General features: G+C 39.2%; 1 protein-coding gene across 8 annotated transcripts in view; it reads left to right on the plus strand.

The window, feature by feature from the left end:
• Window positions 1-22,764, plus strand: part of FOXN3 (forkhead box N3) — a 212,171-nt gene that overhangs the window by 181,892 nt on the left and 7,515 nt on the right. For 4 of the 8 annotated variants that reach the window (XM_039551731.1, XM_039551732.1, XM_019282005.3 and 1 more), the window contains 3 exons: window positions 1,568-1,633; window positions 12,590-12,698; window positions 20,204-20,227. In XM_039551731.1, coding sequence (XP_039407665.1) covers window positions 1,568-1,633; window positions 12,590-12,698; window positions 20,204-20,227 — 199 coding nt within the window. The remainder of the gene's footprint in view (window positions 1-1,567; window positions 1,634-12,589; window positions 12,699-20,203; window positions 20,228-22,764) is intronic. The other 4 variants (XM_039551733.1, XM_039551735.1, XM_039551734.1 and 1 more) reach the window with 4 other exon arrangements.

Genomic DNA, 22,764 nt, shown 5'->3' on the forward strand with positions numbered 1-22,764 from the left:
TTCAGCATAGATTACTGCAGCAGGAAGGCTGCTTTTGAGGTATTTTCAGACTTGAAGATGAAACTAAGTTGATAACGCTGCTTTTTCTTTGGAAAATGTTGACCTGTCCAGAAGACACAGGCACCTTTTATAGTAAGTCTGCTGCTTCTGCTTCAGCTTTAGTTAGACACCTGCTACACTGTTTCTCTGTTTACTGTTTTAGGAATTAAATAATAGAGTAGAAGCCTTTAGAAGAGTGTTTGTGGCTATTCACAGAAAAGTGGTACATACTTAGACTAATAAAAAGTTCCTTTTTTAATTCACCAGTCAAGTGAATTTCTGTTTGGCTTAAGCAGATTTTGAAATCCTGTCTACGTCATTTGTATTGTTAATAAATTACAGGGCTTCATACCACATCACAGTCCTGGGAATAGATTTGAAATATATAAAGATCAAAAATACAGATATTTTTAACAGTGCTAAGTAATTTTCTGTCATAATAGCCCAAATAAAGTGCCATGAAGCTAATAGTAGTAAATTAATTTTTTTGGTATGTAATTTGGTATAAATACTGACAAGCTGAAAAAACCCCCAACCCCAAACAACAAATGCATACTCATTAGTCATTCAGTTTAGCAGCACAGAGGCAGCAGTCAGCCAGGGTGTGCGTTTTTATGTCTGCTTCAATTGCACACTTCATTTATTTGGACATGGCATAGGCGGCTTTCTCTGTCACACAGCATCACTGCACGATTAGCAAGTTGCGCCCCAGGGCAGCTGGGACGCTTTGCTGGGGCAGATGTTCTTTTCAGCTTATTCAGTGGCCGTTGTGGGGTTGTTTACTGTTGTCATAGCTACCTGCATTTCCATAGCAGCCGAGCTGTTGTGTGTGAAGCAAGTGAATATAGTTATAAAAGGATCATATTTTGTTCTGTCTCTATAACTTACCATCTGTCAGCTGACTGTTCATGATTGATTCAGAAACCAGTTTAAGAATAACAGCAGCCAGATGATCATTTTTGCTTATATTAAAGTGACAGTGGATAAGGATGCAAATAACTTGATGCTTCGGTGAAATGCTAGTTTCTTTTTTTTTACTAAATTGCAGCAGTTTGTCTTCCAACACTTTCTCAAACTTTACTGAAATCTTTCTTGACAAATAGAAATGACCAAGTGTCATCTTCTGTACTTGCTCAGGTGTTCCTTGTGCTTTCCTTCAGCTGTCAGCTCATCCCTCTGTGTTGCTTCCAAATTGTGATGTTGCACCTGCTTTCACAGAATCTTTGTAATGAAATCTAAATACTCTCCACAGAGTTAAACAGGGAATTGGTGAGGCTAAGAGCAGAGGTATCATGCATACACAAGCACAAGCAGTGCTCGGTGACATAGATCACTGCGCTCTGTTTAATAGTGGCAATGGGATACCATGCGAGTTTGGGGGTAAATTTAATGTGTAGTCAACGAGCCCTCTGAATAATGAACTCTCATACCTTTTCACTCGGAGATGTGGTCGAACCTATAGTTTAGCAGTGGGGGTAAGAAGATTAGCCCAGTTGTAAATAATGTATTTATTGGTTGATTTTTCCAGATCCTGACATTGATGCTGCCACTGCCATGATGCTTTTGAATACTCCCCCTGAGATACAAGCAGGTTGTGAGTAGATATTTCTATAGCATATAGCAACATAGACGTGTAAAATTAATATTCTCTTTTATAAGTATATACAGCATACCAGAGAAAAAGGATTTAATAAAGAAATATAACTTCCCTTGCAGACCCTTGCACTTCCTTGACCCTTACATGAGTATAATTTTGTGGTTCATATTACATTCTTTGTTACATGAATAATATTAATCTGTGATCTCTAATGTAAAAGAGAGGTTATTGTTATTCATGACATACACTCAAATGAGTAACATACTATTATCCATACTGATAGAAAGACCTCGAGCAACAGCCAGGAGAAAGGCAGGGAGAGAAAGAGAGCAAGAGAGTGAAGGGTACGTGGCATATGGTTTTGTTTTCATTTTGTTTGGATTTGACTCCCTTCGTGTGAGTTACCACAGCCATCTGGATACTTTCCATTCACTTGGGCACTGTTTCAGCTTCTTCCTTGCACACATCCTGCCCGTTTTGCTTTTTTTTTTGCTCTGACTGATGCAAGGCAGTAAGCAGGCGACAGGGAGCAAAGAGAGGTCTCATTTCCTGCCAATACTGTCCTCCCTGTTCTGTGACCAGACCTAAGGTTTTGATGCTGTGTATTAACAGAGCACTGAAGAGGCCTGGACCCCCACTGTACTGGTCTGTGCAAATACTGCAGGAATCACCCTGCCTCACAGAGTTTGCAGTGAAGGTATTACAGGAATCCATAGTGGAATACAGCTGCACAAAAACAGGGAATACAAGAAAACAAACATATTGCTAGTCAGCAAGCATGGCAGTAATGCCAAGTGACAGGCAGCTCTGAAAAATAAAGGCAGGAAGTTAAAATAGAAACCATTACCAAGACTGTCTAGCATCACTGCTATTGTTCTAGCCTGGGCAACCAACTCCAAATTCCAGGGGAAGCCTTGATTTGCACTTTGATACTCTGCCTGGGGAAGAGAGTCAATTACCATCAAAGCATTTCCCGTGCAGCTGAGGAAAGCTATTGTCAGCCTGCTTTGTGACCCTGCCAGAGGAATGCCTCTTGAGAAGCTTCTCTCAGGAGAGCGTGATGTACCAAGAAACTGTTCTAGAAAGAGAAGAGTGGTCCTTATCCTCCTCTCCTAAGCAGCTTTCAGGGACAGCGCGTGGTAAAAGGGTGAGCAATCTCCACAATGTGTCAGTAGGAAAAAGGAAAAATTTTATTGGGAAGAGGAGGTTACCCTTGGGCATAGTGGGAAGAATAAAATGAGACCATTTCCAAAGGGTTGCAGATTTAAAGAAGCCAGATTTGTGGGGTAGAGAAGAGGGGAAAAGGAATTGGTATACAGTCAAAGTGCAGGAGTAAAAGGGTATATGGGAGAAGGAAGGGGACGTAAGTAGTATGTGCATGGAAAAGGATGGAGAAAACACAGAGTAATATGAACTCCTGGAGGAACTGGAGAACAGGAAAGGATTGCAGACAAGAATGGGAGGAGATTCATAGTACTAAATGTGTACTAAACACGCTGCTGATTTTTGTCATGTGCACATGTTTGCCAACATTGCAGTGTGAGTGATTTGAAGACTTGTGCACTGTCATTTCATAGGTATCATAGTTTGATAGTTTTGGCCTATTACTATTATATGCTCTAAGGAAGGAAATTCTAGCCTCCTATGAGTTTGGCATATCTCCCCACCCCGTGCCACCTTCCAGTGGGCTCTTGTGTGAGGATGTCAAAAGTGACAGGGAGATGAAAGCAGAAAGGTGACTCCTCATTCACACTGCTCCCTCCTTGATATCCATGAGTAGCAAGGCCTTCCTCTGTGCCCTTAAACTTAAATGCAGGGTCTGCTCAGAAGTTCACGAATCTTTCTAGACACAGGTAGAATTGCCAGGAGGAAAGGCCAGAACTTTTTATCGTAACCTCAGAGGCCCTCTAAATTATGAAGGAGAAATATTTTGGCAGGGATGTGTGAATGGATACCTTGAAGAAGTAAATCAGCCTGTCCTATCAGTTGCAGTTGGGTCTCATGTGCCATGTTAGGAAAATCTTAGGTAACTTAAGGCAAATTAATTGCTACTTTACTTTTAAGAAACAATTGCATGAAAAACAATCACATTTAAAATTAGTTTTCAAATAAAAGGCAGGTTGGCTATGAAAGTTTTACTGCAATGCTGAGCATCATCTGGAATTTCACTCATGTTCATTCTCTGTTCTGTCAGTGGCTGCAGTGGTCTGTAAATCGATCTGGGAATTACCAGGGCAGTAAATGTGCTGATACTATTTGATCCCTTGAAGTCTGAGAATTCTGTTCCTGGTATCAGACCGTGGTGTCAAGTGTGTGTGTAAGGGCTGCAAAATGCCCCATCTTCTGAAAACAAGATTTGGAGAGTGAAGGACATAGTTTGTAGTTTGGCCACAGGTGTTAATACCTGAATGGTAACCTCTTTTGGTCTGAGAGTCTGGCTCTGAACATGCCACTTACTGACACAACAAGGAGTCAGCTGGAGGCAGAACCTGAGGTCATTTCACCTTATAACAACTTTACAACTCAGAAAATTTAAAACTCTGGTCCATTAAGACCTTTGCCTGTCCTACAGACATTTAACCATTGTAGTGACAAGTGGATACCTCCAAGGCAGATTGTGACAGAATATGGATTCATTTTCTGTGAATGGTTACGTGCATTGGCTTTTGAATTTGAAGACATCTTGGATTAAAAGCTGCTTTTCGAGTGGTGTAAAAACCCATGTTAATCTAGGGAGTGTGGGTGCTAAAAGCATCTTTAGATTGAAGTTAGCTCCAGTACTTATTCAAAGTCTTACTGGAATGTATACTGTTAATATGGTCTGTCAGAAGGGAATCCTATCCCAGTGGTACTAGAAAATCCAGAGTAAACTATTCCTGCTTTGTAACAGATTGATTCATTAGCTTTATGGTTTTAAATGACCATTTAAAATTCCACACCCATGTGTGAAACACTGCCAGCAATCACAAATGAATTCTAAAATCAGCTTTTGCTTTTATATGAAATCTTGACGTGGTGTCTGAAAAACATTGCTTACCATTTACCCCAATTCCACCATTCTTTAGTTTTCATTCAAAGAAACAAAAAGGCATAGTAAAAGAGTAAAATACCGTTATTAGGATTATTTTGTGTTTGTGTGGGTTTTACTGTATAGACTCATAAAACTGATTGTTCGCATTGCTGCTAAAGGTTAGGAATATGCAATCATAGTTACAGTGTTAACATCAGAAATCAGTTTCTCAATTATTAACATTTTGCAGTATATTCACAGACCCCAATACTTACCGTATACTGTAACTAAAGGCAGAAGTTCAAAGTAGCCAGCTGTGTACAAGTTTCTACTGAAAACTGCAATCCAGCTGGCATGAGGAGTTAAAGCGTGAAAAATACTGTGATATGCTAAGAGAGAGCATGTAGGAACATAGATTTAATGCTTTCAGTTTATTTATACTTATTCAGTTTATAATTTCAGTTTCAGTTTATTGAAGTCCTTGGGTTTCATCAGGTTTTGTAGGTTTGTGTTTGAAAAGAAAGACCGATTGGAACACCTGTTTCCTTTAGATGCAGATATCACAATTTACAAATACTTGGGATTTTTATTAGAAGGCAGTTCATGAATATTAATTCCAAAATAAGTGACTTCCATTAAAAACTGTATCTGGACCTGCAGGGCACTGAGTACTGTCTGGGCCATCTTGGGCAAGTTGCATCAAATTTCTGGGCCTGTTTCCCTCATGTGAATCTGATTTGGAGAGAGGACAGAAGAAAACAGGATGATGAACAAATGGTAGAGCTCCGTTTAGAACTCATGGGTGCTAAATCAGTGAAGTCCATGAGGTAGTTTTGTACAGTTGCATTTTTGTACAAAAGACTTTCAGTACTTCAGTTCTTACCAATGTCTTGAAAGTTAATATTACTAGCTGTCATTCCAGCATAGTATTCCCTACTCCTAAGAGTGTGGCGTCCTGAGCATATCATTAAGTCTTGCCAAACTATGATGTTTTGCCATGATTAAAATGGAGATAGGTCTTGCTGCTTTTGCAGCATGTTTGAATTCCTGAGATTCAAGTCACTGGAAGCATGTAAGTAACAACACCTTCTTAATTGTTGAGGTCATCCTGAACTTTGAGCCACTTGCTTTTCTGGAGGGACGAGTAAAGAAGGGACTGCATTTTAGTGTATGGCTGCTACTGCTGGTGAAGAGTGCTGTGGTCAAAGGGATTATCCTGGAAATACTGATTTAATCCAAGAAGCTTCTCAGTGCTATTACACATAGCTTCAAATGCATGCATAGTCCTTTGTCCATTGCTGTGTAATTTGTGTATTGTACACAAATGTAAGTCTATTGCTCAACCTAAAGTTTAATATGCAAACAGCTATTAAATAGTGCTCCCAGAAAGCATTTGACATCCATCTTCTGGTTTCAGTACTGCTCATCACTACTCACTTGGTTGGGTTGGCTAGAAAGGGGTGGCCTTCAGAAGACTTTGCAACACTGGTTTTGTGGGTGGTTCCTGACAGGAGTCTGAAGTGCTGTGGTAGAGATGTTTGGGAAGATATGAGCATGGAGTTTTGCTGGGTGCTTCTTAAAAAATAGGTTTACCAGGGTTGAAACCAATGTCTCTCTGATTTGGAAGTCTTTATTAGTCTTTGCCTCAAAACTTATAAAACCCAGACTAGATACATACACTGTAAGTTTCATGGGAGGAGAAGTAATTCCCTAAAGAGATCTTTATGCTTCACCTCTATACTTCTAAAATTGTACCCCAATGAAATTAACTTTTTAAGATAATGCAAGTGGATTGTATTATGTGTGAGACACAGGAATATACAGGAATGAAGACCAAAAAAAATTGCCTTAATGACAGTCAGAAATTCTCCAAATAGGATAAAATAGAACATGCTGTTTTCTTGGAATGTTTTTATTGGACATGGAACTTGATAGTTCTCTTCGTACTGCTTATGGACAAGTCACTTACTATAACTTAGGTTCCAGCCTAACTTGGAGTATCAGAAAATGATAAATCATTGAGAGTAAAATGTTTCGTAAAGTTATTTTTGCTGACAATTTTGTATCAAAGCAAATACTAGGAAAAGACATTTTCACAATGTTCAAACTTTCTGTTGCTGGGTTTTGTTTGGGATTTTGTTTTGTTTTGTTTTACTTTGGTATTTAATATTGAGCCATTAAAGTGAAATAGAATTGGAAAGAAAGCTTACTTTTATGAAATACTTTCTACTTCTTTTTCTGTACTCTTCATAATACTTTTAGACTAGGTATGAGTGTGATAGGATTATCAGGGTACATTTGTCTCCCCCACCTCAAATTTTTGTTTAGAATAAATGGCTTGTTGAATGCATCCTAGATTTGCAGTTTGTAAGGACTACAGAGAGTGGAATTTAAGAGCTATAGAATTGTCCTTGAGCAGTAAAATACAATTTGGGCAGTTGTCATCAAATTTATGCCTGGGATAAGGTAGTTGAATAAAATTACACATTTGACAGAAAACATTTGCTTTTGGCAACTTCTGATGTCCCATCCACTATACATCATCAGCAGTTTCCTACTTTGAGTGCTTGTAGCCTGATATAAAGTATTCTGCTAAACACTGTGCTGAAAGAAAGCTTGGCAGAAAAGGGCTGAAGCTGACAGATATTAGCAGAAACTCAGTACCTCTTGTCTATAATGGTTTCTTCTGTGCTACAAGAGCTGGGTCAGGGAAGAGGGCCCTGAGATCAATGCATGTGCCTCATGATCACAGAAGAAGCAAAGAACCAGTCTATCCCTAAAGGATACTTTCATACTCGAATGTTCCACTTTTTAAAATTCATTTTTTAGTAAATACTGTTCATTCTTCCTTACTAAGTATTGGCTACCCTGAGCTAGACAGTTTAATGAAGTGTATGTTTGTTTCCCAGATCACACAAACAACGTTTGTTACCCAGTTCATTTTCCTGATTGACAACAAATCTCACTCTTGCTGATACTTCATTTAACTTCCACATGCCAACATTTAACCAAGAAGTTAGTTTCCTTTTTTAGTGAGCTGTTGGGGTGTCAGTGTGTCTGGTGGCTATCCATTCCTTCCTCCTTCTTTTGCATTTCCATTTTACCAACTTGCTACATTGTGTGTTTGACAATCAAATCTTCAGAGAAGAACCCAGTCTGACATGGTTTTTCTGACACTGTTGTGGAGATCTTGGATGAGGTGGTTATCTCAGCCAGAGTGGGAAGCTTGCTTTACCTGCACACGCCTGCAAGTAACAGATCAGGGATGCAGTCTGTTGAGAGATGTGATGAAAGAAGTCTGTAGTTGGAATAGTCTACTCAGCTAATGTGCACACACGAGCATGCTCTGGATTAAAATAGTCCTGCACTGGCTGTGGAGTGATCATGTAGCCATCTACTTGCCACCTACAGACCCTGAGTACAGGCTACAAAACAACACTGGATTTTTGAAGTGCCTCTTAACACTATGTGAATATAGTGCCTTGATGGATTCAGATTATGCTATGTTCTCCTACATGCCATTCACTTTATTGTCTGTTAAACTAGAGCATGAAAGTTCACTACAAAAGGCAGATTTTTTTCCCCTTGGAGAATTTCAGAGGTGTAGTCTTGATCTTTGACATTGGGTGCATTGCTTTGTTCCAGAATTAGCCAGTGGAGACTCAACTGGCTGAGTCTACTCAGGTCGTGAAATTCCACCAGAGCAGCGTAAGATCCAAAAATCATTTCCTCATTCATGCAGCAGATGAGGGACATTCTCTGTACACAGTTTAACTCTACTCCAATGAAAGTATTTCCTGGGTTTAAGTTTCCTGAGAGCAGAGTAGACCCTTGAAAACATAGCAGTGATGAAAGTTGAAAGGTGAATATAGATTCTGTCTTTTCAGACTCTTAGTGTTTCACTGGGAACATTTTGTGAAAAAAGAAACCTTCATCAAAGAGATGCACAGGTCTTCTTACATTGTTTTCTTCAGCTGAGTTTCTCAAACATAAACGGCTTTTGGGACTTGCACAGAAAAGGTGTAAATTACATTTCACACTTCTGCTTAGGAATTGGGAACCTGTAACCTGCCTGTACTATTGGTTAAAGAAGCATTAGAAGAGAGGGGTCAGGACTGTAAGGTGTTAGTCCAGACTGGTACTGATTGATGATATGGCTTGGAGTAAATTATCTTACCTCCACACCTTGAATCTTCAATCTAAAATATAAATGTCTCACCTCAGAGTATGGTTTTGAAACGTAATTAAAGCTTGTGAGGCGTAAATGTATCTTTGGAATCAAAGCACCACATAATTTCCAGTAAATAATCCACAACCCTTCAAAAGCACCAAGATGTAGAAATAATTCCTTGAATATACATACAGCCTGCACAAAGGCTGGAAGACTCTGGGTGCCAGGGACAGTGTAATAGCAGTTTATATACATAATTGTTTTTACATTAAGTAATTAATGGAATTTTTCTGAAGGATCAGTTTTGATGCTTTAAATGCTGTAAGTAGAGATGAATGAGCAAGAAAGATCAATCTTACCATGGCACGTTGGTAATGTGGATAACTAGAAATTAATACCTTTTACCACTGGATTATTTTAATCCCACTTTCCATTTTAGGATGTTGGGGTGGTTTTTTCCTTTATGGTTACATATATTTCCTGCAGGGATACACTCCATAGTCCAGTGTCCTCCTTCAGTGGTCCCTTGTATACATCCTGTCTGTCAGAGTGATGTAGTGGTATTGCTGCATCATAATTGAGAGAGTCCAGGGAAACAAAACCAAAAATCAGTAGCAATAACACTGCTGTTGCAAGCTGAAATAGTTACTGAATTCTGAGTGATGATTTCATTATACAGAGCTGTGATGTACTTCAGAGATAAATTAGAATCACAGAGTCATGGTTAAGGCCTCTTCTGGCCTGAATAGTCTTACTGAAGCCTTTCAGTGAGTGGTGGCATGAGGCACAGACTGGTCATGATGGAAGTGAATTTCATAGACAGAACAAGAGACCAAGTTGTCTCTTAGGGGGTATTTTCAGAAGACAGCAAACTTCTGTATTTTCTTTTTGTACAAACATTTGTTAATTCTTGAAGGGAATGTGTGGAGAGAATGTGTGCGGGGGTGGGGGGAGTGTTTTAAATATGAAGCTTTTTAAGAGAGCGTTTCCTGGATAGCACACTGTGACTTACAAACCTGCAAAGGGTCAAGGAACATGAGGGACGGGTTCCAGTGAGGGTGTCAGTGTATAGAAATCCTAAGCTGTGAGACTTGGCACTGTATTTGACATAGATATAGGTATAGATACATATATAGGAGTGCAAGGAAAAAAAAGGAAACTCAGAAGAGATAAAGAAGGAAAGACAGGAGGCTGTTTTTTGAGAATTGGTGAGGAAGCAAACAGGATGTTTTAAAGAAGCAGTGGAAGTTGTCAATAAGGCAGAGAGTAGGAGAAGAAAAAGAATAAGCATCAGTTAACTCTGCCAGCAGAACAGGATAATTAGGTAACTGTGGAAAGAAGAATTTAGGCATCAAGGAGCCTGTTGCTCTCTTTTTGCAGTAGCACTTCCAGTATGTTTGCTTTGAAGTTTTACAGTGTATATTTAGGCAGTATCCATAACTAACTGACACGTGGTTCTGTGCATATGCATATATGCTTCATTTCAGTAGAAAACTGTGGTTTGTATCACAGTGAAGAGAAAATGCCCAGATCTTTCTCAGTCAAAGCTCCTGGTTCATTTCTTTTGATGGGACTTTGTAAACATAGAAAAACCATACTGTGTAGTGCAGTATAAAATCTGTCCTTCTTAAAAGTTGGTTGGAATAACCATGCCCGTTGGAAATTATGTCTTTTTATTGATCTTTTGGTATTCGGCACGTTTATCTGCTACTTTGAATTTACCTGTTACCTATGCATTTTAGGTTAGCCATATCCCTGAGCTGACTGCTTTTCTTTCATGACACTGGTGTTCTGGGCATCCCAAGGTCAGGCTGTTGAAACAAATACAATAATAAATTCAGATTTTTGAGTTTTAACATGAGAACATTCCTCTACAGTATGTACAAACCAGAACATCAGAGCAGTGAAAGCCTTGCAGTGTCCCCTGAGTGAAACAGGTTTGATCGATTTCCCATGAACTAGCAGTGAAAGAAAAAGTGTACAGACTAGTGAAGTATAAATAGCAAAATGCAATTTTAAAATTATTCTGGTCATTGAAAGCTGACCCAAGTTGTTATAAACTAGGTTCTGTAATTTTAGCCATTTGAGGCTGTACTTAAGCACCTAAATATAAATGACCTGTTCTTCAGAGGTGCTCAAAAGCAAGGGTGGGTGTAACACAGTGACAGGATTTGATCAGGGGAGTGATGTGCTCTCACAACCAGGGGAAAGAAGATTATTTTCCCAGAACTGATCTGTGTGGTCTGGAGTGAAGTAAGGTGAGCACCAGGACAGCAGGAGGGGAGTTGTTGATCTGGCTGATACTTATAGGAAGTTGAAGTGTACCTCAGCACCTTAGAACTACCATACTTCTGAGACTATACTCACCTGCTTCACAATACCCTAGTATTTCAGAGTGTGAGTATTTGAAGATGGGCATGTAAGGTGTACGTGTTGATTCTGAATAATTTTTCTAGTCTCCCTGTATTTTGTTTAAAAATAAATTCTGTGGGTGTATATAAAGGGATATGGTTTACATTTATCTTACATGTGTTTATATAATATCTGTATGTTTAAAAATAATACATAAAGAGTAATGATCATCATGCTCTTTTTGGACATTCCTCGTGGGAGGAAGTTATGGTATGAATGATGACTTATAGTAAATAGAACATGTGTGAACTGGCTGGCTGTGGATGTTAAAGAAGCGAGTTTGGGTGGAGGCTGCAGCGAGGTTACTGTTCCGGTCTGAAGGGACATAATAGCAGTGCAAACAAATGCCATTACATGTAAGTAGTCCCTGATAAGGCCTAGACTAAGAACTGTATTTGGTAGTCCTGCATCTCACAGTGGAGGAGGAAAATCATGAGACCTGCTAAGGACACTCTTCCTTTGGTAGTGCCTGGGTAGTGCTTCTCTGCTGTTTGTTCAGCTGTCTGCCCTGGGCTGCGCAGGGTACAGAAACATGCCTGGGTAGAAAGCATGTACTTGGTCATAGGTTAAAATCTTGTTGGTCAGAGCTTCAGTTTTTGATCTAAAGCCAAGTGGAATGGCCCAGTGAAAGGTCTTGTCTGTAGTGGTCAGTACCTACAAGTTCAGTGTCAGTGGCATCAGCCCGTGTTGGGTGAGGGGGCTGGACTGTGGCCTGGCCATGTGCGGGAGGCACAGGACTGCTGCCAGGCTGTGTGGCAGGGTCACTGATGGCCAGAGACAGGGCCTGATTAGTGCTATAGAGATAATGCCATTTTAGCCTCTTCTCTTTCTCTTCCTGGTAAATACATATTTGTAGTTAATATTTTATTTTGCAGAAGACAGGGGGCCAAGATACTGCTGCTCAGAAAGTAAACTATGATGATAAAAAGCTGTGAACTGTGATCTTGCAGTGAAGTACTTGTGTTCTGTTTATCTGTAAGGGATCATTGTTTCTTTTTGTAGACAAAATAGTTACATCTGTGCTCATAGCTGGTTTTGACTCCAAGCACATGCATTTGCAGCAGAACAGGAATTACAAAACAAAAGTGATTCAGTTGTACAAGGAATGATCTGCAGCAACTAGGTCAGGCAGTGGCTTCTGCAAGCCATGTTATCATTGGTTGACATGAAAATAGTGTTGGAAATAGCATGGCACTCAGAAGACTCGAGGCTGAGATGTCCAAGGTAAGCAGTGTACTGCACGAGCCTCTCTAATGGTTTTTCAGTACATTGAAAAGCTTAAGTTCCACATTTTGCTCCTATATTTTTCTAACTTTTCCTTTAAAAGAAAAAAATGTTTTATGTTTTGTTTTGTTTTTAGTTCCTTCGGGAGTGATACAAAATGGAGCTCGAGTACTGAGTAGAGGAATATTTCCTGGAGCCAGGCCATTGCCAATCAACCCTATAGGAAGCATGGCTGTCGCAGTAAGGTAAGAGTGGCTCGTTGTGGGATCTGTATGAAATAAACTAGTATTTTGCCAAAAATGTAAAAGTATACATAAGCTCTGGTAAACAGGTATTTTGCTTCTTGCCGATACTTCTGAGGTTCTAAATGAAACAAAACTCTGCCACCTAAAATTCTTGGGTTATCATCCTTTGCAGGATAGTCATGGCATATCTGTCTATTGCACGATGGTTTGTAAAAATCAGTTTTATTTTCACTAGCAAATTGCAGGCAGTTTGTGGTGAGAACCTCCTATAGTGGCGTGTTTCTCTTAAGTGCAAATACTTTTCCCTGCTCCTGCCCTCTCTCCCTTTTCTTAAAGACCTTTTCCTGGATTAATTACCAGAGAGAAGAGTATCAATAATATTAAAGCTAATCTTGAAAGCTATTCGAACATATAGCTGTCGTTTTGTTATTAACTTAGATCTTTGTGAGGCAGTTTCTTTCACTACAGTTTTATTTCAAGGTTATACTGAAACATTCAAGGGTAAAATGTTGTTTAAGATACTCAACTATCAGGAATCAGAGCAGTAAGAGACATCTAGTGATGGCAGTAAGAACTGTGGTTCAGTGGTTTGTTTTGCTTAAAGCAGTGCTGGTTTATTGGTGGAAGCACAATTTCCCTCAGGTGTAGCTCCATTTTCTGTCAGTCACAACAGAGATTAATTTGGTCAAGTGTACTGCCAGTGCCCTCCTCTTTCAGAACTCTCAGTATCTGCAAAAGCTATTTCAGCTCAGGCAGTTGGGTATTCTGGGTGGGGTTTCATAATTAGTGCTGACCTCGCTTTACTGGGCTGTTCCAATTACACTCTCTTTTCTCTGGAAGAGGCTGCAAGGCAGTGAAATAAAGTATCTTGGTGGGTCTTATTCCACTACTATTTACATGGGGGTTTTTTATTTTTTATCCCTTTTCAGAATCAGTGTCTAGCCCTTTGGGTGCAGTATTTCCATCCAGTAAATGGAGAGAAAGACAGAGAGAGCCTATGACATTCATGTACTCCTGATGCTTAAAATGCAGAGGGGAAGACACTAATTGGAATAAAATCCATATCTTTTGATGAGCAAGTTTTTCAGCTGTTTTTCCCATTTGCTACACTGAAGGGATGCAACCCCAAGGGTCATCCTCCAGAATTCTGCAGAGTTCCTCTCCATCTCTCTTTACCACAGCTTGGCCTTGCCAGTGGCAGGGGTCAGCTCTCTTCATCAGCTTTGCCCCTGGCTTTACCCAGGACTTGTATTCTGCTCCAGTGAGGATTGCAGAGCCGTGGGACTACTGAATCATTAATTATACATAATTTTTATGAGGTGTCGAAGCTAAATGGAGAACATAGTGGTCTGAATATTCTCTCTAGAGTTCATCTGCATTTCCTGCTTAGACTCTGTTTCATAATCAGAGTTGACTCACGGAGGAGCTAGAACTGTTCTACTTCCAGGCCACTTGAAAACTTACTTTTGTAGGCATCCTCAAATTGCTGTGCTGTAAAGCTGTATGTAGTTCAATTTTATATGTTTTCAAAGAACTGTTCTCTTGTTTTTTCCTTGCAGGTAGAGAACAGGATCTTTACCAGCTACCTGTTAATGTAGAGTTGGGAAATTAGGGATTTTACCCCTCCCTTGCTTATGTTCTTTTTGCTGTGTCTCACAGAAAAGCATTTATAATTAGTTAATGCAGACATTTCTAATTCTTTTTGTTCTCTTCTCCAGCCTTAGGCAGTATTAGAAATAGCTTGCTATGAATATATTCCTGGTGTGCATAATGTCTGCTTATATTTAAAATCTCCTGCAATATCCCCTCTTTTAATTCTTGAAAGGCAGAGGGAGGCACAGACAAGAAGCTTTGAAATCTTTTGAGAAGTTAGGGGACTCCCTTCAACAGAGCAAGTTCAGCAGGAAGTTTTGTCTTGTTTCCCTCAGGGATAATACGATTCAGAATTTCTTTAGGAAGAAGATCAATCTGGATTCACAGTGCCTCTTAGAACATCATCTGGTCTTCTCAAAACTGGATACCTCTGTTATCAGTTCCTGTGAAAATTACACCGTTTCTTGGTGCCAACCCCTCTCCTCAGATACACAGGGCTAAATAGGACCTGTCATGTTGAGCTTTCATGGCATCTCATGAGAATAACTTCTGCTTATAATGTGCAGCAGCGGAAATTTACCACAGCATCCATGCAGCCTTCTTTTGCGATTAAGAGTAGGAGGACTGCTCTGATTGGGCTGTCATTCCTGCATAGAGGACGAAGGTCCAATCAGGCTGGCAGGGGATGTTTTCAGACTTGTCTAGGTGCAGGAAGGTTGATTTTCCCTGCTAGTTTTTACCAGGAGGGAGGTCTGGGCAGCCATGGGAGGTGGTGAAGTCTCCTGTTAAGTTTTCTGCAGAAATTGTGTGCCTCTGCCTATATATTGAGAAGCCAGACAGCTTCTTTCCAAGACTTTTAAAATCAAATGTATATTTTCTTGAGAAGTGTTCCTTTGGTGCTGTAAATGGAAGGTCTAAAGCCACCTAAAGTAGGTAGTTTTCATCATTCTCATAGAGGACCACTAGCATTTTATGGGTAGCAGATAGTTGCATAGTAAATTAAACCTCTTAACTGTTTTTCTTTAGTTACCATATGTAGGAATCACGGGTTCTCCTGTAAGGTGCTGGTCTTCTGTTGGGACTTTTCTTGTTGTCTGAGCTGTTTATTTTGTGTCTTATTTCCTCAATATCTTAATGGTCTTTGGTTTTGTTGTCCCCCAAGCTGGTGCAAATAACTTGCAGTATGTTGTCCTGTTGTGCAGTGCCATTAGTGCCAAAACACAGTAACAAAAAGTTTGGTCTTGGGTTAAATTCGCAGTTGTCGTTAGGTGGTGTGTTTTGACTAATCTATTACTCAGAAAGGAGGCCAAAGCTGTAGCATTGGACTACGAAGATGGAATCTGTGATTTCTGATGTGTTAGCTCCCATCAATAGGAAAGTTTATTGTGCTGTTCATCTTCAATAGTGTGACTGAATGCATTGGCATATTTTGTTCCTGCACAAGGTATTGATGTGTTGCTCTTCCCTTGCAATTACATGCAATTGCTTTATATTTTATATCTAAAATAAGGTACAGTTGAATTAAGTACTTTGGGTTAAAAAAACGCTCCTGAAAATTATTTAACAAACATGATTTTCCGTGAATAAAGAGTTGCAATTGAGGAGATCATCGTTATTGTGGGGTGCATTTGGTTTAAATTGCACAAATAGGCCTTTCATTCCAAGCTAATCTACAAATGGAAAGGCATCCCACACTATTTTTACTTTGAAAATCATCCTCTGGTGTTAAATCTCCACAGCAGAGCATAATTGGATGTGTTTTGACAGTAGCTTTTTATTTACTTTATTCACACCACTTTTAGCTTGTTTACCATCCATATTTTCCATGTTGTGGCTGACAAGTCTAAGACCCACCCAAAGACAGCAGGGAAAAATAGTGCTTCAAAGCTGCACAGTGTGTAGCATGTCTCTAGCATGAGATCCATCATATTTTGGGTATATTTTTGGCAGACCATATCCCCATATAGTTCCCTGAGAGAAACTAAAAGTAAATGCCGTGATAGTCTGGATATGTAGAAAAGAAAATACTGACTGGCAGAGGTATTCAATGGAAGCAGGCAAAGCCAGTAGTTCCTTATGTGCAGCAAGGAGTTGGTTGTGAAAGTGAGCCCTTGCTGTTCCTATCATCATCCATTGGAAAAGATCTTTTAAATGTTTTCCTAGGAGGACTTCTGTGTTTGCTTTGGTAGGGACAGTCAAAGTGGCTGCTGCATATGGCATCACATGTCTTGGCAAGGTGCACGAAGCTCCTACCGTATATAATCACCTTGCACAGGAGTCAGGTATTACCTGTTACATCAGCCTCGGGAAGAGCACAAGCTTGAAAGTTGATCTCACGTTTCAGACTACATAACGTCAGTTTCTGTACATCCAGCAGACAGCCTCCACCATAATATTTGTGATTTTCTCCAGTTACCCATAGTGTGTGGGTGGTTAGTGACTATGTCTGAGTCCTGCTGCTGTGCAGTAGAACTACTGAACCTAAGCTTCATCTGCCTAATGTGGACAAATCCACTAAGGTGAGGCTGATGGAAATTCACCCCACAGAGAATCTTACCAGCTGTTTAGCATAGGCCTTGTAATTTGATTCAGGTTATTTTGCAGAAGATGTTTTACAAAATAGCCTTGGTAAGTTTTTTTTTAAAAAACTTCTTTATGTGCTACATATGCCTAGGTAATTGGTTAGATTACTTTTGGTACAGTTTGTTAGAAATACCTTGGATTTTAAATTACTGCAGGTTAAAAATAAAAATTAATGGAGAATTACATGGTTTTTTTCCCATTTTATCCAATTCTTCACAAAACATTTGTAGTTTCTCTGTCCTGGTTTTGGCTGGGATGGAATTGATTTTCTTCCTCTAACCAGTACAGAGCTGTGTGTTGGATTTAGTATGAGAATAATGTTGATTAAATGCTGATGGTTTAGTTGCTGAGTAGCACTTGTCCCAAGTCAAGGACTTTTCTGTTTCCCATTCTCCGCCTGTGAGCAGGTGCACAAGGAGCTGAGAGGGAGCAGGGGCAGGACATTCTGTAAGGGGAATAAAGGGATATTCCATACCATAGAGCATCATGCCCTGTACATAAACTGGGAGAGTTGGCAGGGAGGAGCTGATCACTCCTGAGGGATGGGTTGAGTTGGGAGCAGTTGTATTGTGCATCCTTTGTCTTTCTTGTGTTTTATTCCTCTTTTTGTTACCTCTCTTTTCCTCATTGTTGTCGTTCCTGGTTTTGTTATTATTTACTTTATTTCAAAGTGTTCTTACCTCAACCCATGATTACCTTTTTCCGATTCTCCTCCCAGCCCCCCCTGGAGAAGGGAAGAGCAAGCAACTGCATGGTACATAGTTGCTGGCTGGGGTTAAACACAGACATTCTCAAGGAATTTCACAATTACCTGTAAATTGCAAACAAGCTTCCCAGAGAATTTCCCTCAGTAAAAAAATACTTCTATTCAAGTTTCCAAGATAAAATTTTTCTTTTTCATAAGGAAAGCAAGTGCACCTGCACTGGCAGAGCTACAGCTCTTCCTTGATTTTAGGAATTAAAAAAAATAAACAAAAAAACCCCAGAAAAAAACCAAAACCCTCCAAAATGCAACACTAACAAACCTTACCTACTTCATCATGAGTAGATTTTAAAATACCTCTTCTGCTCTTAATACCACAGTTCCTTATGCAGCTTCTGATCACTGGGGCATGACAAGAATGAGTTTTGTGCTTAACTTTTTTTGAAGATGGAAAATGGTTATTTAGGTTTATTTTCATTTTAAAATTATAGGGCAATTACTAGATTATTCCTTGGGCATAGCTTTTATTATTGTGACTATTTCTCATGCTGGCTTTATTTTTGCTTCTATTTTCCTCCTTTGAAGCAGCTATTCAAGCAGTGATTAAATAAACCAAACATAAGAAGCATGTGCAGAGTAGATGCCAAAGCATAAGTACAGTTATTATCATTCACTTACATTATCTGTGAACGATTATTTTTGCTTAGATAAAGGAATTGATAGGTATTTCCTTTCATAAATTCTTAGTTGTATCTTTGTAGTGCTTATCACTGGCGTGACCAGCTTAACAAACCCCAAACCATCCTTGTTGCACTGTGTTCCCCTCCTCACCTGTAACGGGCAGGATGAGTTATCCTTGGGAGCCAAAGGAGTCCTTTAATAACTAAAGGACAATAGCGCTGACTGACCTGATCATTCTTTCTTTGCAAAATGCAAAGGTCTCCCTGTGTCTTAACATTAGATCTGCTGTTGATACTGCTGGCAGTTCATGAATGGTATTTACTGTAGTCCTTTGCACCAATTTTTCTCTGAAGTACCTTTTTAAGAGCTTCTGTCACTATTGTGAGCAACTCACTGTTGACTTTTAACTCAGTAACCCCGGACAGGAATTGTACAGCAAGTGAGCACCACTTGCATTTCACATGCTTGCTCATCCTTCTGTCTGCTGGTCTGTAGTGGTTTTAAGAAGCAGTTCAACTAGCTGTAGCCAAAAGTTCTGACTGTCCTGAATTTCCCTTTGAAATAAAAAAAAAAGTGTCGGTTTTTTTTTTTAGCAAACCTGGAACATGTCAAAGTCTACATACCCAGCTTACCTGTACTGCTTTCTTTGTATCTTCTAACTGTGTGTTTCCAGTTACATACAAAAACTGTCATCTATGGGTACACAGTATCTGTCATCCAGAAGGATCAGAGGTAGATTAAGGTGATATTTAAACTCCACATAAGTTTTTTTTGTTCATCAAAGGAATATACCTGTCTCAAGTGTGAAATACAGTAAGTATTTTTCAGCAAAACCTTTGCCATTTTACAAACAGAATGTGATTACCTATCTTTCTTTCAAGCTAGCAGAGAAATTTAAGGAAGATATGCCATTACTTGGTAAAATGACAGACTTACTTTTGTCTCATCCTGAGGAAGACCTCTCTTTGAAAGGCAGAGGCACTAACACTGTGCAAAGGATATTTCCTCTAACTTGAGACCCAGCTGCTGTGAGTCCCATCTGGCTTCTGATGACATCGGTAATAAAATTCATATCCATTAACAAAGGGAATGAAGTCAGACTTTCAGAAGTCCAAACTTACTCCTGCACTGCTTGAGGATTGTGTCATTCTGCTACAACCAAATATTTAAAAAGAATCTGTGCTCATTGCTTTAGGCTCAGATCCCTCAAGTAAATAAGACAGTCCATGTCAGTAGGCTGAAAAGTTCTAGAGACTGTCCCATGGACTTTCCTGAAAGAGCAAGCCACTGCTTTAAAACACGAAAATATGTCAGTTTCTGAGAATTTTGAAATAAAGTTCTGAACAAAAAAAGGGGAAAATGAGGTATCACTCAAAATAAATTTCCCCCCATTGTTATAGTAAGCACAGAATTCTTAAATAGCTTTTCTTCCCCTCCATAATTTAAAAATACTCAACATCAGAGCAAGTGCTTGTTAATCTATTTGTTTCAGTAACAAAGTGAGAGTTACAACCAGAGCTGTGAGCAAAAATAGATTGAGCTAGCCAAAATCTGTCTCCTGAAACCCAGGGGAGTTCTGTCCCCTGATGGTCTAGATTGAACTAAGTAGATCACAGATTTATTTTGTAATGAATATATGATGGTGTAAGAGCAATGTAGAGCTTGAGAATGTCTCAGAAGCGTGTGTGGAATATGAATTGTTAAGATATTGGTTCATTCAACTCTTAATAATCTGCTAATATCAGTTATAAGTAATTCATCTAATGTTTGAGCTATTGCATATTAAGATACAGATCAGATTAATTTACTTTCAGGGTACATGACTTTTGATGTTGTGAATATCCTAAAGCACTCTGCCTGTATAACTTTTTACTTTTCTGCAAATATCCTTTGCTAATTCTCTCCTTTACCTCCTTTCTCTTCCTTTTTCTATTTCCTCAAGCAGAACTGGTTGGAAATCTTTCAAAATGTAAGTGAAACACAAAAGATTTTTCTGAGATGCAAATGCTGTCCATTTCCTGACCAGTTCCACCATAGAACCCTTTCTTGTGAAGTGTATTGGTATTTCCTTTTCGCCCCCTTTTTTTTTTGAGCAATTCCTTTTTTGCACCTCTTTGTGAACTTCTGTTTTTCTTTACCAGCATCTCTGCAGGCACTCACTGTGGGATGCTAACCCCATAGTACACCTTCCCCTGGGACGTCCCTCTGTACTCCCCAGGCATTTCATTCTATTTTTATGCTGATTTGGAAGATTTGGGATCTGGATTAAGTCCACAGGCAGAGCTTTTGAATCCAAATTATAGTCCCCTTATGTAAAGGCAACACTAGAGACTCTGGAGTAGGGCAAGTCAGGGATATTTCTTTGGCACGTGGTTGTGCTGCTTTGTGGAGCTGTGGCTTTCCTTTTATTGACAGTCTCTTGGTACAAACTAACAAGAGTAGATCTAGATAGCATAAAAATGGGCATCTTGGTTTAAATCCCATCCATTAGAAGCCTTGTTCACTGACAGTCAGTAGGAATCTTATTTGAGTTCCCACCTATTCTGCCCTGTATTTGTTTCCTTGGAGCAATAATTGATTGTTATTTTTTAATGGAAGATTAGTAATGTGTGCTTTTTAGTGAGCCAAATTGCTCTGACTTTCAGCTGCCTAGTAAAATCAAGTAAGTTTAATTTTATGCTAATTTATGATCATTTTTAACATCTGTAAATGTAAATTTACCCAAAAAATGAAGAATCTGTCACTTAAAATGCATCACATGCTTCCTTGTAATGGCTGATCTTAAGGAGTTGGTTATAAATTCACCTTACAACTAGCTTAGTATGGATGATTTCTTCTTCTAAGCATTTGGCATCCTCTAATGACAACCCCTGCAGTTGCAAGCCATCACAGAGTAAATGCAGCTGGCTTGCTGCACAATCATGAATGACATTGCACTTAGTTATTAATAATTGAAGGAGCTTTGTGTATTCCTTCTGGGTTCTATATGGAATTTATGGATCATACATCTACTCAGAAATCTAGGCAAAAGTAATTTTGTTGAGCAAAAGAGGTTGGCAAGAGGCTTTCTTTGCTAATAAGTGTACCTTCTATTCTATACATTTCTTTGAAAACACTGTAAATAACATTTGGAATGACCGATGAATTTGCTGCCTTCTAGCATTGTCCTGTCACTGATTCATAAATGCAAGGGGGTTTCTTATCTCAGCGAGCTCTTGCAGCCAAGGGCATTTAGATGAACGGGAACTGTGGAATTACATACCGCTCTTATTTTTCCCACCTTTCAACCTTACATGTCAGAAATGGATAACACTCTGCTGTTTCTTGTGTGAGGAAACCATACATGAGATCCATTGCCTGAAACCTAAAGTACTTTCCCTTTTTTAAAGTAGAAGAGCAGTAATACTCTGGACTTGCCACTGTGCCATTCCTCTTAAGAAACATATGTGTTCAGTGTGTGCATTTAAGAAAGGGGTTTAGTCCAACACTGCCACAAGTGTGCAAAAGCACTCCAGTGGTAGCACAAAGATGGCAAGAGAAAAATCAGTTTTAAATCAGTTTGTCATGTAATGGTTTAAAGAGCCTTCCTTTTTTGTTGGATTTTTTTTAACTGACAGGTTCAAGGCTGGTAAACTGGCAGGTGGCAGTGATGATGGCTTCAGTCAAAGACAAGCATCATACTCTCCTTCTTTTCAGAGGGAGTTAAGTATTGCACAGAATCAATGCCTTCTTTAATAGTATTGTAAGCATGATGTTCTGTTTTTTAAAGTCAATGGCGATGCTCTAATACTTTTCAGTCCAGAAAAAAAACCTGTGAGTTTTTAAATATATCATGCTGCAGTAGTTCCCGCAGCACAGGGTGCCATAAAACCAAAGGAAGAAATGACAACTTCTAGAGAAAATCCAGATTTATTTTTTCTACTGCTTGTTTTGAACATGTTCTAATATTTTCTTGGCAGCTAGTGGCTTAAGATTGTAGTGCTTTTAAGGTTATTTATTAACTGATCAGAATCAGAACTGGGACTGGACCTTGTTGCTCCTTTTCTTGGAAAGAGTCCTAAATAAAAGTTGTTCCACTTCCAGGAGAAATACCTCCTGCACTTGGAATGCTAGAGTTGGAAAGTGTCTTTCAGAGGAGGCAAGGAATTACCCCAGAAAGCTGGTGTCTCTTCCCCACGTTTTTGGTAGTATCACTTTATATGAAAAAGAAGAGGAGCTATTTATGCAGCTTATTAGAGTTTATTTACCCAGCAGATAAAATAATGTTGGGAGTTTTTAATTTTTGGAAGTGTAAACTATTACATGAAAGTTAAATCAGTACTGTTTACATATCATTTATTTGTAACCATCCCCTACTTGTTCCTGCCTCTTTGTGCTGTTTTGCATCCTTTGGCTTGTTTTGTATGTCAAGTCCATTCTATGAGCAATTAGGCTTTGAAACCGGCTTGCATGGACGTTACTTTGATAGTCACCGTTTCAGTTGTAATTTCAATTTATCTGTCAGTT

Source organism: Corvus cornix, chromosome 5, assembly GCF_000738735.6.
Source record: "Corvus cornix cornix isolate S_Up_H32 chromosome 5, ASM73873v5, whole genome shotgun sequence".
Lineage (NCBI taxonomy): Eukaryota > Metazoa > Chordata > Aves > Passeriformes > Corvidae > Corvus > Corvus cornix.